This window comes from Rhinolophus ferrumequinum, chromosome 6 (assembly GCF_004115265.2).
Source record: "Rhinolophus ferrumequinum isolate MPI-CBG mRhiFer1 chromosome 6, mRhiFer1_v1.p, whole genome shotgun sequence".
Taxonomy (NCBI): Eukaryota; Metazoa; Chordata; class Mammalia; order Chiroptera; family Rhinolophidae; genus Rhinolophus; species Rhinolophus ferrumequinum.
The window spans coordinates 58,879,602-58,897,233 of record NC_046289.1 but is presented as its reverse complement, the minus strand read 5'-3'; the positions used below and the strand labels follow the sequence as shown (position 1 = coordinate 58,897,233).

Genomic DNA, 17,632 nt, shown 5'->3' with positions numbered 1-17,632 from the left:
TTAGAATACACAAAATTGGAACCAAAAAATTTGCTTAGGATTTAATATTTAATTAAAATAAAGAATTTTATTTTTTGTTAAATCCTTAGTTTCTGAAGTGAATTTTATAGCAATAAAGCAAGCTAGCACAAAGTGCCACCAAGTCACCATGCCCAGCAACAAACTATAAATTTAAACAAAATTATTTTTAGACATTATTGTTGCTTTCTGCTCAATCTCCTGTTTCCCCTTTATGCTCCATTTGAACTCCTTTGTCCCTGAAAATAGTAGCAACTGCCCAGAAATTTAATTTTTACCAAGATACAAAGGGCCCCTCTAAAGCTGTTTTTCAGCGACAATGCTAGTCATTTACTCCAAATCACAAGTTGAAGCATAAGAGTGGCACCAAGTATATTATAGAAATAGGAATGAAAGATACACTGCAGATTTAAATCAATAAAGGTAAAAACAGGGACCAGGATGGGGGCTCAGGCAGTTGGAGCTCCGAGCTCCTAACTCTGAAGGCTGTCAGTTCGATTCCCACATGGGTTAGTGGGCTCTGAACCACAAGGTTGCCAGTTCAACTCCTCGAGTCCCCCAAGGGATGGATGGTGGGCTCTGCCCCCTGCAACTAATATTGAACACAGCACCTTGAGCTGAGCTGCCGCTGAGCTCCCGGATGGCTCAGTTGTTTGGAGCGCGTCCTCTCAACCACAAGGTTGCTGGCCACAAGGTTGCTGGTTCAACCCCCACAAGTGATGGTGGGCGGCGTCCCCTGCAACTAGCAACAGGCAACTGGACCTGGAGCTGAGCTGTGCCCTCGACAACTAAAAAACTGAAAGGACAACAACTTGAAGCTGAACGGCACCCTCCACAACTAAGATTGAAAGGACAACAACTTGACTTGGAAAAAAGTCCCGGAAGTACACACTGTTCCCCAATAAAGTCCTGCTCCCCCTCCCCAATAAAATCTTAAAAAAAAAAAAAAAAAGGTAAAAACAGTGATGTTAAGAGCACACAGGAGAACTTCAGAGGAGCTTCCAGAAAGAAGAGGAAAACTAGACAATTGTTCCATATACAGTTAGTATCATTGCTAACTCTAGCGACTTGTATTTGAAGTAAATCACTTATCATTTATCACAATACCAAGTGGCCATAAAAATCCATCACCCAAACCAGAACACTTGAGAGAGTAAAAGGGAGAGTTAATTAAAAACTACACACAAATAACAGATGTACAGTGAGACGCTCCCCAGGCAAACGGGGATGTATGATCACCAGATCCACACAGATTTAGGTGTGAGGTGTGTGACCACTTAGCATAGTGTTTCCCTCCCCTTGACTATTCGAGTTGCCAGATCACTATGGGATAATTTAGGTCTAGCAACAAAATCAGAGACCCAGACATATTTAGTTCTGTAATGGGAGACAAAAGAAGGGGAATGGTAAAAATGAAGGGCTTGGCAAAAAATTCCATAAACTCTTCCCAGGTGATGGGAACAATTTTTAATCTCAATGCATAATAAGATTAGCATTTTTCTTTTTAAATCTTGATCTGATTGATTTTTTTATCTACAACATCCTAGACTACTTTTCTACTTTTGTTTTTTCATCCACCCCCAATACATAACTGATTTTTAAAAATTAATTGGCAGTCAATCAGTCACTCACTCAAAACTAACTAAATGGTCCAAGTTAATAAATGTCATACTGAGTCAAAACCATGATCCTGTAATCCACTCCAGACAGTCTTTAACTGTATTTTAAAAGTTATAAAACAGGCTAATCCCCAGAGAAAATTATATTATAATGGTTCAAGTTAAAGTAAACCCAAACAATATTTACCCAACTGGTAAACATACACATGCTACAGGAATCACATTTTATCAAAAACATCATAAAATGAAAATAGATAAAATGAAAATGTGTGTGTGTGTGTGTGTGTGTGTGTGTGTGTGTGTGTATTTAAAGGCAGATATAGAACAATTGCCGGAGTCCTCTTAGTATCTTGAGTGCTGGGACTTAAAACCAAAGCAAGTTTAATTAAAGAAGCATACCTTGGTAAACGGCAGTATTTTACATTGATATTAAAGGGGACTGTGAATTTTCAAAGTCTTTTAAAGTTCAAGTTTTGTCCTCATTCTAATTTTATATAAAAATTTAAGATTTTTCTTAACATAAGTATCCTGTGATAGGTTTACTAGCAATAGTAAGGTTCATTCAAGCAAGAAATTTTCAAAACTTCAAAGGAAAATATGTAATTATCTCTTGTAAAATCTTTCAGGACAAGTTTTTCTTTCCTTTTTTCCTCTTAAATTCTCTCTCTACTTAAGAATCATCACTCAGACCTCCAAATTGCTGACCTTACAATGATCTCTAGGCTTTTCTAGCTGATAACATTTCTCAGTTAAGACATTTGAAACCTCTTACAGTTTGGACATTCAAGCTAATATATAGAAAGTGGCCTATAGATAGATACTTTCTTCATGGTTAGACTGCCCCGCAAAATCCAATAGGGATAAAACCAGAGTGAGTTGTATGTTTTCTAAGTTTATTCTTAATCTCACAAAAACATCAATTGACATATTTTCTTTTCTAAAAATAATTGAGAAAAAATTTAGTTTCAAATAACTGTTTAATAATCAGACCTCCCTGGCTTTTTATATGTTCTGAGGACTTTCTTAAATGACTTAAGTATCTACTGATCTTGTATGATTCCAAGAACAAAAATAGGACTATTTTAGCAATAGTATTATTGCTAAATAGGACAAAACAGTATGCATGAGAAATTGGTACCACAGAATAATCAAACATATTGCTATTACATATACTAGTTATAAAAATCCTGCAATAAAAGAAACCTATTTTATTTAACCCAGCCTATTCACTTCTTGTGATGTGTACTTTGGGAAATCCTTATATAAAAGCATATCTAAAAGTAGACCAAATTAAAGCATACATACATACATACATACATACATACATCGTTCAATGAAATCTACTTCTAAAGTGAAGCTGTAATATAACCACAGGAGAAAAAAAAGCAAAATCAGATATTCTACAAGAAATAACAATTATGACAGAAGGGACAAACAAACCCCAAAGTTTTAGGGTTTCTTTACAAACAAAAAAGTGACTCTATCAATAAATGTTCTGCATATATCATTTTTATTGTTACTGCATTATTTTTACTGTTAAGTTTCTCTAGAGTCAAAGTCTACTAGTTAATGCTTCAAGCAGCACGTGCTTTTAGTAAATAAAATCTATCACATTTCCATTTTCTATGCAATTAACAAGGACGCTCATGTAGAAAACTACATAATGGAAATCTGTGGAACAAAGTTATATTTGTTTACATAGTTTATAGCAGGAATAATTAAGAATGGGCACTACAGTTCTAAAATGTTATGGCCCTGCATCATACTAAAACAGAAGGCCAAAGTACAGCTAAAGAGTATACACAAAAATGGAGCCAATTTCAAAGACAATGCCTATTTGACATCATTAGCACAACCTGAACCAATGTTGGTCCAACTCTGAATGGGTCAGTTAATTTATTTACTCAGTCTTTTTAAAAATTCAGGTCACTGAGGAATTACATAAGGCAAGATAAAAAGAGATCTATTTTACCATACTCACTTATTTGCCTCTTTTTATATTGGGGCGCATATGAACCCACTTTTTTCCTGAATTATAAAGGCCGAGAAAATGTTGTTTTGAAGGGTAACATAACCCATAATATATTTTCTCAACCTTTGTAATTGCCCCATCAAGAACAATTAAACACTATAGAAATTTAATAAGCAGAGGGATTGCTGGTGAGCCACTTACTGGCAGATAATGTCTGAGGGATATGCACGGAGTATCACTAGACTCTTACTAAGAAGCAACCAAAAAAACATACTTACTCACCTTGGGCTCAGGGGAAAAACAACAAAAAACTGCCTTTTAGTGAGAAAGAGGCTATTGCTGGCTTGGAACAGGTTAAAAAGAAACTTCCCATACTAAGAAAGAAAAACTCTTAGGATTTAAGAACAAAGTGATGCGACAGAAAAACAGATGATTCGGTTCATACAAACCAGATAGTTTCCACAGTTGTCAATAGGTGGACACTTAATTCTGTATTACCATAATTTATTTTATTTCCCATCAATGCAGTTCATTGAAACAGGAAGATGGTAGAGAATTATTTAAGTATGATATTATATTACCTTAATTCAAATCTAAAAGTCAGAAACTTTTACAATTAGAACTAAGAAAAACAAAAATCATTATTCTCATGATACAATTATAAATTGATCAAAGTGACATAAGAATAGAGCTAAAAAACAAAGTAAATAATAATAATTTAACTGTTTTTATTGGCTAAAATGATGAACAAATTTTTAAAATGTCGATTCAGATACTATTTTTTTCTATTCAGAAAATGTCTTCGAATTACTGATGTCCATCTGTTAAAACAAGGCCACTCCAGCAAGAAGCCCACTAAAGACCTCAAGTTTGCTGCAAATCTTGCTCATCTCTGACATCAGAGGAAATCTGTCTACATAGGCTAAAGAACAGTCAACTCAATATTGGTTACATTTTCATTAATACCATTTATTAGCACCACTTTGTTCTTTATCTTGTTTCATTTGTACTTTTTAAAATAATGTCAAATCTCATTTGGATTTTTTTTGTTCCACTGAAACTACAACAAAGATTATCTCCACTTGCTGCCACTGCTTCTCATTTGATATATTTCACTAAGGCCCTAATATGTTCATTCCTCTGTAATCTCTGGGATTCGTGGTCAGACACTGCTTACTCATTCTGGTAGATCTTCTTACTCCTAACAAAGACTACCAAAACATCAAAACAACTTTATAATTCTGCTTTCTCATAGTGGTGACTGTTTACTTGCTGACTCATTTTCAACAATTTTTTTTTTAATAAAAAAAACCTTCGGTTTCTCTTCTTTGAATAAAATATTTAAAAAGGTGATCAACAAAAAGAGCCAACAGAACATCCTAGACATATTCACATTGTACGTTGAGTACAGAAATAGTACTTTACTTCATTCACCTTTCGAATGAATTCTAATGACAACAAACTGCCAAAAATACAACATATGTAGATTTAATGAAGGAATGAATAACTGAATAAATGAAGATCTGCTCAGAATGCCTAACTCACTTATATAAACTTCTAATAAACTCTTAAAATATGTACTGAGGCAATGAAAGATGCTAGGATAAAAGATGACAATTCTTGCCCTCAAGAGCCTCCATCTAGGAGAGAAGAACACATGAACACATTACAATAGAGTTAGGTATAAAGTACTCTGAGAACACAGCAGATAATAAATCCCACAGTGACTACTTTGATCACACGTAATCACTTATCACTTTGTGATTAAGTGGCTACTAAGGCTACTTTTGTAGGAGAACACTATACTTATCCCCTTCATGATCCCCCCAAAATTAGATATATTCCAAATACTCTTTAATTTCCATTGACTATCAAAGGCTGAATGTACCACTTTTAGCTCTTTCTCATCTTCATATGCCACTTATATAGCTTACTATTGTGATTAGTCTCTGGGACAACACCCAGTAGCAGAAAAATACTAGCAGAATTCCTAATCTGTTACTTTGTTCCACTCACACTAGTTCTCTCATCCTCACCCAAAAGGCTCTCTTTTAAAAATACTAAACCACCTAATCTTCTATAGACCTAATGAACATATTAAAGTTGTATAGGTAGTATCAGCATAGCCAAGAACCATTTTAAAAGAATTAGAAAGGCCACCAGAACGTACCTACAGCTAAGGAGTTCCAGGCAGTGAGTTCTATTCTATTAGGTAAGTTTACTGTGCTGTGTAGGCAATGGATTGTATAGACTGGGTCATTTATTAACTCCGTATCATTTGAATGTCACAGCATTTCATTGGGTCATACTGACAATGCACTGTACTATACTATAAACAAGGAAATAGATATACCATTCATTAGTATTTCCCCACAAGAAAAATAATCTTTTTAAATGTGAGCAATCATAATATATATTAACCTTTTAAAAATCGGGTAATAAACCAAGCTTTTACTTTAACCATAGGAGACAATGACAATAAATCATGTTATTTAGTGGTAATTTGCACTGCTCTAAGTCAGAGTATAGCAAAATAATTCATTTATATGAAGTGAAAGTAGACTTGTCATACTACACAGGAATAAGACCTGTCATACTACACAGGAATCTGGAGAGGTAAAGGTCTGAACACAATGTTTAAAAGTTCAAAATCAATTTTTCCTCCACAATCACTATCAAAACATCTGCAGTCATTGGTATACTTACCACACTGACTGAATTTCTCTTTTAGTTTCTGCCAAGTCAAGTCAAAAGGCAGCTAAAATGAAAAAAGGTATTAGTAACAGATACACAAGGCAAAAAACAATTTTAAGTATTCTTTACATTTCGTTGCTTACATTTCTGACAAATATCTGGTTGCCTTTGGAGCCTATTCTGTCTCTCATTCCGCTTCCCATCGGACCTGATAAAAATCCTCGATCCACATCGATGCTCCTTTCCAGTATAGCTCCTATACCGGGTCCCATTCTATCAAAGCTGGAACTCATCCGATCCAGTCCCATCCCCATTCCTCCAGTCACACTGTTCATGCCACCCATTCCACCACCTGGATTTTCAGGGACGGAAGGAAGGATTTGGGGGTTTGGTGTTTTTGTTTTAAAAACAGAAGAAAGAGGAAGAAGACAAAGAGGAGGTAGAGAATAATTTTCAAGAAAGAAAGGGAGAGAAAAATTAATTCATTTATGTAATTAGATAACATGTAAGCATAAAATTATTTTTGTACACACAATATAACATTCTTCCAAGAAACAGAATTTAATTTGGCATACATTTAGTTGAATGTTAATGGCTAATTAAATGTGTTAATTTTAGTCACTATGTAATATATTATACATATACTTCTATAAAATTATTCTCTGATCATAAAACTCATCTTATATAAATCATATAAATTTTCTACCAATTACTTTATCCATTAATATTATAGTAGTATTTACCCTCATTTTTATTTTCTAATAATACACCAACTTTAATAACTGCCAGAACAAAGATTATGGGGCAAATTCAAATTATTACAACTCCAACACACCAACTGTTGCTCTCATCATACTCTCCTACACAATATTCTTTTCCTAGCTTACCTTTCACCTCAGTATCTTCTGTTCCACATATAATTTCTTTTTGTATCAACTCAATTTTCAATGACAGTAACTCATAACTTTTAAAATCAAAATTATAGAAAACTTGTGGAGGTAGCAACAAAAAAATGGAATAACACTCCTTCAGATGGAGCTTGAGAATTTAGCTCATAGCTCATACTCCATTCTTATGCATTCAATCTCCTTTAACTATTCCAATCCTACTCATTCTCAAAACTTATCCTTGTTTTCATACCTAAAATCCTCATACATAGAAATTTGAAAAATTAACATCACCCTCAAATTGGCTTTCTGTGAATAACAAATACAAAATTAGGGAAACCGAAGTGTAAATACTGAGGTGAAAAGGGGAAGATAGGGAAGTTATCATTAATAAGAAAAGGGCCAAGTCTGAAAAGATGATGGAAAGAAGGAATAAAAGGAGAAGCAAGATACAATGGAAAGAGGTATCTTCAGCTGACAGGATTCTTGAATTAACTCTTAGAATAGTTCAAATAGGTTGTGTTTCCTATTTGTGAGATTTCAATCAATTAAAGGAAGTCAATAAAGTATGGAAAACTCATACAGACATGGTTCAGTAAGCAATTGAGGCCCAAAACCAAGCCATGTGTTAAGCCTTAAATACAAGGCCTAAATGTAGTAGCCAAACAGATGCCAAGAGATTTGGCATTCCCCAGTGTTGCAAATACTTTTGATTCTATCACAGGAAAGGTTTAAGAGGAGAAGAAATGAGCATCTCTTTCAACCTTAGCCCTCAACCTCAGGAGGTCTCTTTAGAAGTGTTATTTCTGGGGCAATTCACCTGTGTCTACCAAAAGACAAAAAAGGTGTTCACAAATGAAAAAAGCTGTCACCAACAGCAGTTGTAGAGAATAAGCAAGGAAACAAAGTTGGTGATAATGCAAAAGTTGTTCCTGACAAATGATCAGAGAAATCCCCACATTCCCTAGTTGAAAAGAAGATTCTTAGATTGTCTTATAATTAACACATACTCTGATGTTAGTTTAGAAATATCAAAGAAGTAAAATTCAAAGTTAGTTGAGAAATTTCAGTGATCAAACAGAAAAACTCAATAGCTATCAAAGTTTCTCTAAATGATGACAAGACATAATAACACATAAAAACAAAGTATTATATATATATACATATATATACACTACAATAACTACTCTTGCAAAATCTTTTGCAAGCACTCAAATATTACTGAATAAATTCTAGTAAAATTTAAACCTACTTATTCCAGATCCTACTGGACCCATGTTAGAAGCTCCTATTCTTCCCGCAAACCCTCCAATCATTGCACTGCCTAAACAAGGATGGAAAGATAATATACTAATTAATTTAAATAATCATACTTTAAAATTCCCAAGGTACTATGCTCTCAGAAGATGTAACTGAAAAATATAGTCTTCTAGAATTAAGGTTCAAATATGTAAGATACTGCAAAAGAAGTAGTGCATTAAAATCCCTGAAGTGTTTTTATCTTCCAGTAATGTGTGAAACATTATAAATTTCCAGTTTTTCACACAAAAAAAAGAGAGAATCAAACTTTGAAAAATATAACCTGCAAAAAGAAAAGAAGTATGCAGCCAGCCTACCAAGTCTACCAAAGGAATCTCCAAAGCCTCGATTTATTCCAATATCACCACGTCCAAAATCTCTCTCCATGCTACTAGTCATCGCACCACGGTATAGCTCTGAAAAAATTATGCAACACATTAATCCTTTTTCAAGTGTATCAATGCACAGTAATCCATTTAGGAACATGTTGTAATTAAACCCAAAACACAGCAAATGTCACAAATACAAAAAAAATGCCTGTGACTTAGCCAACTTACCTTCATGCCACATATATCCCCAGTCTCATCATGCCTGTCCCTATCGGCTAGGGCCCACATGTGCCCTCTGAGGACATCTATAGTACCCATTCCTAAGTAGGGAGAACATTTTAATAATGTGCTAAAGGTGGCATGCATGGCCCACCACACACGTACCTACCTCCCACTCGGCCAACTCCTCCAAATCCCCCCATGCTGTTCATTGCTTCCAGACCACCAAACCCAATTCCTATGGAACAAAGATTAATTTTGAGATTTGATTGTCAGGTGTACAGCTGAAAGGTACCTTTTGTAAATCACCTTCCACATCCCTTAACTATGTGCCAGGCTTAATTTGTGCTAGCAGCTTTTAGGACACAAGCCAACAATAAATCATGACTTTTTTCCCCCCTTGGAATTCTCAACACAGTTCGTAACTTACTAAAAATGGTGATGGGTACATACGAAAAACAAATGTTTATACATACCTCCTCCAATTCTATTCATTCCTCCAAAACCTGGGCCATCCACTCCCATACCTCAAATAAAATACACAGTATGTACTTTCAGTAAATCTTATTTTTATGACTAAACAGTGATATAATGCAATACATCAAAATAACTACCATTGGTTTAGTCACAATGGAACATTAGAGAAGCAGTGGGGCACAGGTAGGATGGTTTAAAGTGCTATGCCATTATCAGTTGTCTAATTATGAGTCTTCAAAAAGGCCTCACTGAATATTTATTAGGCGAAAAACCAAATTCACTGGTCACATTCAGTTACAGGACCAGATAATTGTTCATTTCTTTTTGTTTGGCAGAACAGACAAAGAAATATGATTATCACTGATTTTTTTTTCAGCACAAACATATGAGTATCACTATACAGAGCAGATTTAGAGATCACGTCAGAATGTAAGCACTCCTCTGAACATGGTAGCTAAGGGAGCAGTGAAAAATTAAAGAATAAAAATAGTATGTGTTTCAGCGGGTGCGAGGTCCACTCTTCTCACTAGTTCTTTTGTGTTGGAAAATACAATATATTTTCTTAAAAATTTAATTTATGTTAACACATAATGGGTTTATAATTATTTTTAAATATGTTTTAATTTCTAATATAGTAAATATTGATAAATATAACCACATAAACAAAAGTACTTTGGAGTCCTCAACAAATTTTAAGAGTATAAAAGGGTACTGAAACCAAAAAGTTTAAAAACCAACCAATCTTCAAAGATAAACTGTAAAGTTAGTCCAGGTGAAGAGCCAGCTAGCTATCTGAAAAGTTACCTTCTCAGCAAGATATACAAACTTAAATTGCTTATGATACGGTAGGTAGCCTTTCAGTCCTTCCACAAATAATGTATACCCAGGATACATAAGGCACGAAGCTGAACATTCTCCATCTGCCTTAGAGCCATTTCAAAATCCACAGTGCTAAAAGGCTAGCTACAACACGGTGGCCTCAGAGAAACCCTACTGACATTTGCCCACCCTCTTTCATGTTCTCTTCTCTCCAAGGTTTCACTCCTTTCTCAGACAGAAGTGACAACCTAAATACCCAATTATAAAATACAGTCCTTTAAACATTATTACAAATCAGCAAATGTGAGTTTTATGATCTAGCAAATGTATCACTTGATATAAGAAAGTTAGAATACTCACCACTTGGACCTAAATTTCCCATTACACCACCTATGTTCAACTGGCTGGCACTAATAGGCTGTCCACCCGGACCAAGTCCCATTCCAATGCCCCCAAGACCACCTGAAACACAATTAAGAATAATATTACCAACCCATGCATGATTAACTAACTGGCACTACAGTTTTTTTAAAAAGCTACATGCCTATAGTCGTATCTCTAAAATTCTTCAAATTTGTAAAGAAGAGCACTGGTTCTTATTTTTATTGGAATGCAGCAGCACACTGAACCCTAACTGTGATACCATTTATAAATAATGAGAAGTGGTTTATGAAGCAGATCCATCTTATATCTCAATTAAAGGTATACTGAAAAGGACTAATGAAATACCAAGAGGATTTTGAATATTATAGCACCTTATAAATGCATATCTGAAAATGAGATTCTTTCAAATTTGTACAACCACTTAAAATCTAGAAATTACTTTTAAAATGGTTCAAATCAAACCACAAAGTCAACTACCATGAAAACATAATATTGAATAAAGCAAATGTTACATTACCTAGTTCTGTCATTTACTAAATATTTATTTACATTTACATGGCACCTTAAATGTTTGCACATCTATTATCTATAGATGAGATTTTTGATACCTTAAGTTACTTGCGCGGTGCCATTAGGCTAATGTGATTAAAAGTATAATTTAAGTTTTCTGTTTCTAAATCCAGTATTCTTTATACTATTTCTCTTAAAATAAGCTAATTAAATTCATAGACAGAACTAATTGAGTAGGAACTGTTTTATTCTACTTTTAAAGTTCTTGCTAGTCAATGTAGCAATTAGATGCTGAGAAAAACATATACTGGGTGGGGGTGCCAAAAAAATGTATACAAGTGGACACTTTGGTTAACGTTGCTCAAGCAGCAGTTCACCGTAACACTAGTGTCTGGATGCTGATGGTAACCACTTGAGCACCTCTTGTAATTGCAGAAGTCAACTGTGACTTGTATTCATCTTTTGTTATCAGTATATATTGAGTATCACAGTTTTAACCGTTTTCCTTTCTTAAAATGTATATATACTTCTTGTGCACCCTCTGTATATATAGTTTATAAACATAGAGTACAGAAGCATGCTGTGTTAAATTGGAAAGATCAATGTAATCTGGTAAAGGAAGTATTTTTTTTCAGCTCAGTCCCTAACAATGGTCCAACTGAAAGCAATAGTACATTTGACCATCAACGACGCTCATGTCTACATGGAGCACTCATATTTTCATGTTATCTTTGTTCACTAAAACGAAATAGGACTCCTTGAAAATTAGGCCAATATCATGTCTTTGAACAAGAAAAATCTTCATGGATCTGGGAAATCCTGTTTTTTTACCAAAAAGTAAGAATATTAGAGGCGTAAGAAATGAGGAGGCTCCCACTTTTCAAGTCATAATAATTTGAGTGAAGAGAGGGAGGGAGGAATGAAAAACTGGGAAAGTTAATCATGATTAATGTAACTAGAACAGATTCTGTCAAAAGCCTATGAGCTCATATTATATCTCGATAGAGAAGAGTATACAAAAATGTCAATCTTGAAAAAAACATAATATAAAATAAGTATAAATGTAATAGAGGATTTTTTTTAATCTAAATAAATAAGAGTATTAATAGTGGAAAAGTATTTGGGAGACCCTGCATAAAGCCAGGATCTCGAAAAATGACACCCTGAGTCATAAGGAAAACTTGGTGGAGGCGGGAAAGGACTGCCCTATAAAGGGAGAAAGGTCAATATTCAGATATATGTGCTGAGAATTTTCCATAATTTATTTTTTAAAAATGAATTCTCAGGTCAGGAAAGCCCAATAAATAGTAATACACACTCACACTGTAGTAAAATCATATCCCAAAGACAAAGATCTTAAAATCAGCTACATGAAGAACACAGCTTACCTATAAAGAAAGGACAATTCAACGGATAGCTGACTTAATAGCAATAAATAATGGAAGCCAGAAGACTGGAATATTTCAAAGTGCTGACAAAACAACTATCGATCTTAAACTGTATAACCAGAGAAACTATCTTGGAAGACATTTATAGGAAAACAAAAATTGAGAGAATTTACTGACAATAGATCCTCAATGAGAGAGCTTTTAAAATATATGCTTCTGGGGCAAAGAGTGCCAGGGTCTATGAAAGCAGAGAAATTATGACACAAAAAAATGGTAAATAATAATGCCTGATTTGTAGGATTGAAAAAAAACAATACAGAACTAAAACACTGCGCAATGATAGCACATAATTCAGCAGAGAAGTGATCAGTATTAAAGCATTTAAAGGTCTACTATTGAGTAAAAGACTACTTATATTGACTTCACACTTTATACAGACATATTAAAATATTCAGGATAATCACTAAAAGAGAAACAAGATAGGAGAAAAATAAGTATTTATAAGTAGAAAAACAGAACACAAAATAAGATAATGGAAATTAGTCCAAATAAATTAGTAAATGTGAACAAAACAAAGCTTTTATATCTACATTAATATTAGACATGAGACTTAAAAGTAGTTACTAAAGATAAAATCACTCCGTAACAATAAAAGTTGATTCACTAGGAAAACATATCTTTTCTAAACTTGGATGCACCTACTAAGTTAGCTTTAGAATATTTAAAGTAAAAACAAGAACAAATAGACAAATCCACCATTCTAGTGGGAGATTTTACCATACATATCTCTCAGTAATTGACAGCACAAGCAGACAAAATTATTAGGATATAAGACCATTTACATGATTTAAAAACTAGCTTTACTAGACATATACATAACACTGCATTCACCAAGCACACCTGGAATATTAATAAAAATGTGCCATATATTAGGCCATAATGCAAATTCCAAAGGAACTCCAAGGAATCACAATCATATAGAACATCTTCTCTGGCCACTCTGTTAAGTTAGAAATTCATAAGGAAAAAAACCTATACATTTGGAAATTCAAAAATACTTGGCTTAAGAAGAAATCATAATGGTAATTTAATAAAAAATTAAATCACAGTAAAAATACTCCAACAAAACTTGGGTACAGTGGTTAAATTTATATAACTACTTATATTAGAAAACAGGCTGAAAACTAGTGGAATAAATATTCAACTTAAGGAGTTAGAAAAAAAATAAGAGACTAAGTCCAAAGAAACAGAGAGAAGGAAATAATAAAGCTAAGAGAAGAAATTAAGATACAGAAAATTAAATTCACATCTTTGAAAGCGCCAATATAACTGACAAATCTCTAACCAAAACTGACGAAGAAAAAGAGAAATTGCAAACCTTCAAAGTTAAAAGACAGACCTGTAGATGTGGCATAAATTTAAGAGATTATTTTATGCCAATAAATATAAAACTAGACAAAAACAGTTAAAATTTTAAAATAGAAATAAACAAAACTGATTCAAGAAGCAGTAGAAAATATGAACAACCAACAGTTAAAAAATCTTCCCCAAAACAATATACCAAGGCCAGACTGTTTTACACGTACTTTCCAGCAAGCAGTGAGAACAGATTACTAAAAAAAGAATACACACTCAACTTAATATTGTTTTTAATAACAAAAACTAGAATAACTAAAAAACAGAAAAAAAATAAACTGTGGTATTAGCAGTTAAAATGAAGGAACTGGAGCTACGTATATTAATATCAATGAATTTCAGAACAAAAAAGTTAAACTAAAACCAGCAAGTTGCAGAACATATACAACATGATTGATGTCACTCACACCAAATTTTAAATCCAGCAAAACAATGCCACATATTTATGGATGTATAAATGTATGGCCAAATTAGTAAAACCTAAAATGTAAACACTATATTCATAAGCTGTTTCTTCAGGGTAAGTTATGTGGTGGGAGGTGGGCAGGGGAGAGGAGGAATCTCAACTTTATCTGTAAAATTTTAAAGAAAAGTCATCTAAAACAAATATGGCCTGATAGCTACACGAGTAATTTTATGTTTGTATATTTAAAATAATTTATAAAAATTTTATTAATCAGAGAAGGTACAGTAAAATAGTAAGAACAAGAGCTAGTATTTATTGAGTGCTTACATTATGCCAGAACTCTGCAAAGTGCTATTTATCTATCTATCTATCTATCTATCTATCTATCTATCTAAATTCATGCAATACTCACACTAAATCTATGAAGCAGGTACTATTATCAGTCTCATTGTGTAGATGGGGCATTGAGACAAAAATGTTAAGTACATTGCATTGTTGTTTTATAATCCTTTGGAAAACAATTTGATAATACTGATCAATGTGCATTACCTTGAGAACCTACTTCAGGATATCTAGCTTAAGGAAATAATCAAAAACATACTCAGGATCTGTACACAAAAATACATGAATTACTCTGTTGGTGATTAAAGGAAAAAAAGTTAAAACACTTAAATATACCTAACAGTGAAATAGTTACAGAGTATCCATATGATAAACTATTAGGTTGGTGCAAAAGTAATTGCGGTTTTTGCAATTATTTTTAACCTTTTAAACCGCAATTACTTTTGCACCAACCTAATACTAAATATCCAATAAAAATATTTGGAAAGAATTTTCAATATGGAATAATACTTACACTCTACTGTTAAACAAAAAGATACAAAACTATTATATGGTAGTTCTCAACTATGTAAAAAATATACATGGGAAGGAAAGACTGGAATACAAAAGTTTGTTATAATGGAGGTTCCTTGTGGATAAAATTATAAAGACTTTTCTCCCGTCATGTACAAACTTACCAAATATTTTAGTATATATTGTTTTTATAATGAGGAAAAACTACCAAAAAGAGAAAAAAATGGCCCATAACTATCTTTTCAGTCTTCCAAATCAATCATACCAAATTATCCCCGTAACTCTAAACTAAACTCAAACTGTGTGCAACGTGGGATACAGGCACAAAAACAAAGAGTTTGCTTAGCACATAATAAAATGGAAAAACAACAGTCTGTAATATTTCTAATAATAGCTTTTACTTACGTGGTAATTGTGGTGTTTTACTGTCATGTGAACGGTAGTCTTCATGAGGGACAGACTTGTCATCCTAATTGCAAAAAAGTTTATTATACGGTTAACATAAAACTAAAAAGATCTGTAATGTAGAGGAGAGCAGATAAAAGATTTGAAAAGTTTGGAGGGATGAAGTGATATATAGGAACTCACCATTTTCACATGCATAGGTCTATCAAACAAAAACTGCCCATTGAACATAGCTGTTGGTTCAGTCAAGGAAAGCCAGTTAACACAACTATAAAATTAGACTTGAACACAAACACATTTTTAATAATCTTATTTAGAGTTCGACTATCTTTAATATTAATCAAAATCTTTAATATTGTACTTATTTTTTATTAGTTTCTTCCATATACTCAAAAGAAAAATCTTCAATTCTTTGCTTTTTAGTTTGATTTTATAAATAAAATGTAATCTTTTAATTCAACCATTGAAAATAGAAAATTAAAATTAACAAGTCTTCATTTAAAGCAATTGTATTAATTTACAATGGATTACATAACTGTCAAGAGCATGTATACATACAATTAGTTGCGGTAGGAAGAGAAAATAGAAAAAAGTTCATACTGGGCCTGTACAATGTGGCTAATTCAAGTTTTAAGAGTGACTTTAGTACTTGGACATAGAAAAGGTTTTATATGCTGGAGACTAAAGTCTAATACACATTTCTAAGTCAAGCAACCTTAAATTCCAGGACTCCCACAAAACGGTACCAAGCTTCTTCAACCTTATTAAATAATGCTAAAGTGTAAATCAGGATACAAATTGCTTGAACTGCTTCAATTGCTTGTTCAAAAGTGACTGTGCCCATTCCTCTGCTCTTGCCATCTTTGTCTTCTTTAATATCTGCCCGCTTTACAGTTCCAGCTATGCTGAACACTTCCTTTAGCTTCTTCCAACCAACTTTGAAGTCAAGCTTAACATAAAATTATATCAAGTTACACACCTAATAAACCCCTCTCCCCATTTATAAATAATACAAACAAATCTTTTCTAAACTCTCAAAACTATAAAGAGCTATAATTCTTGTTAAACAATGTATCAATAATATTCAAACAAAAACATCTTAAGTTGTTTAAAATCAGTTAAGCTACATCTATGTAGTTCCTTATCCTTGTTTTAAATTCCCAAAACAGTCTCTCAACTACTCAATCTAGTTTATACATTTGAAACTTGCACATCTATTTTACTAAGAGAAATTCAGATTTTGGAAAGTACTGGCTTTCAAAAGCTTGAACAAATGACAAACCAACTACAACATGCACATTCACAAATATCAAATATGAAAGAAAGCTAAAGAAAGAAATCCATTTACCAATACAAACAAAAATCACATACAATAAAAGTAAATAATTTCAAGAACTGCTAAAGGTTTATAAATTCCACAGTTCTCTTTTTGAAAAATTCTAAATACTTGTATTTACACTCTTATATATACATATATATAGAGAGAGAGAGAGACAGAGAAAGAGAGAGAGAGAGAGAGAGAGAGAGACTTACACTGGTTTTGAGTTTACAGTAATTTCGCTTTGGCTTACTTTATTTAAAAATAAGCAAAATGTTCCATAAACCTATAACCCATGCATCTAATTAAATAATCTCATAATTAGAACTAAATATCTGAACAACAAACTTTTAAACTAAAGCTTCAAACTTACATTAGCAACAAAAATTGTGGAACCAAGTCTACCAGCCTGCAAATTACTGATAACCTCAGGAGGAATGTTTGGATTATTGAGAATGGAAGGTGGTAAATTCATCAACCCCGATCCCATATCGGGTACATGTCCTCCTGGAAATGATCCTCCTGTTCGTTGCAATGCCCTACGAGCATTTTCTCCATCAGGATCCTATAACACACATTGAATGTTAAATGCCACTAGATACATCAATGAGTCTATA

The 17,632-nt window shown here is 33.2% G+C and overlaps 1 protein-coding gene across 1 annotated transcript in view; it reads right to left on the bottom strand.

The window, feature by feature from the left end:
• MYEF2 (myelin expression factor 2) overlaps positions 1-17,632 on the bottom strand; it is a 31,796-nt gene that overhangs the window by 1,620 nt on the left and 12,544 nt on the right. The window contains 10 exon segments of the mRNA XM_033108055.1: positions 6,316-6,367; positions 6,447-6,655; positions 8,807-8,905; positions 9,207-9,275; positions 9,514-9,564; positions 10,694-10,795; positions 15,698-15,761; positions 15,881-15,930; positions 16,493-16,646; positions 17,389-17,580. Coding sequence (XP_032963946.1) covers positions 6,316-6,367; positions 6,447-6,655; positions 8,807-8,905; positions 9,207-9,275; positions 9,514-9,564; positions 10,694-10,795; positions 15,698-15,761; positions 15,881-15,930; positions 16,493-16,646; positions 17,389-17,580 — 1,042 coding nt within the window.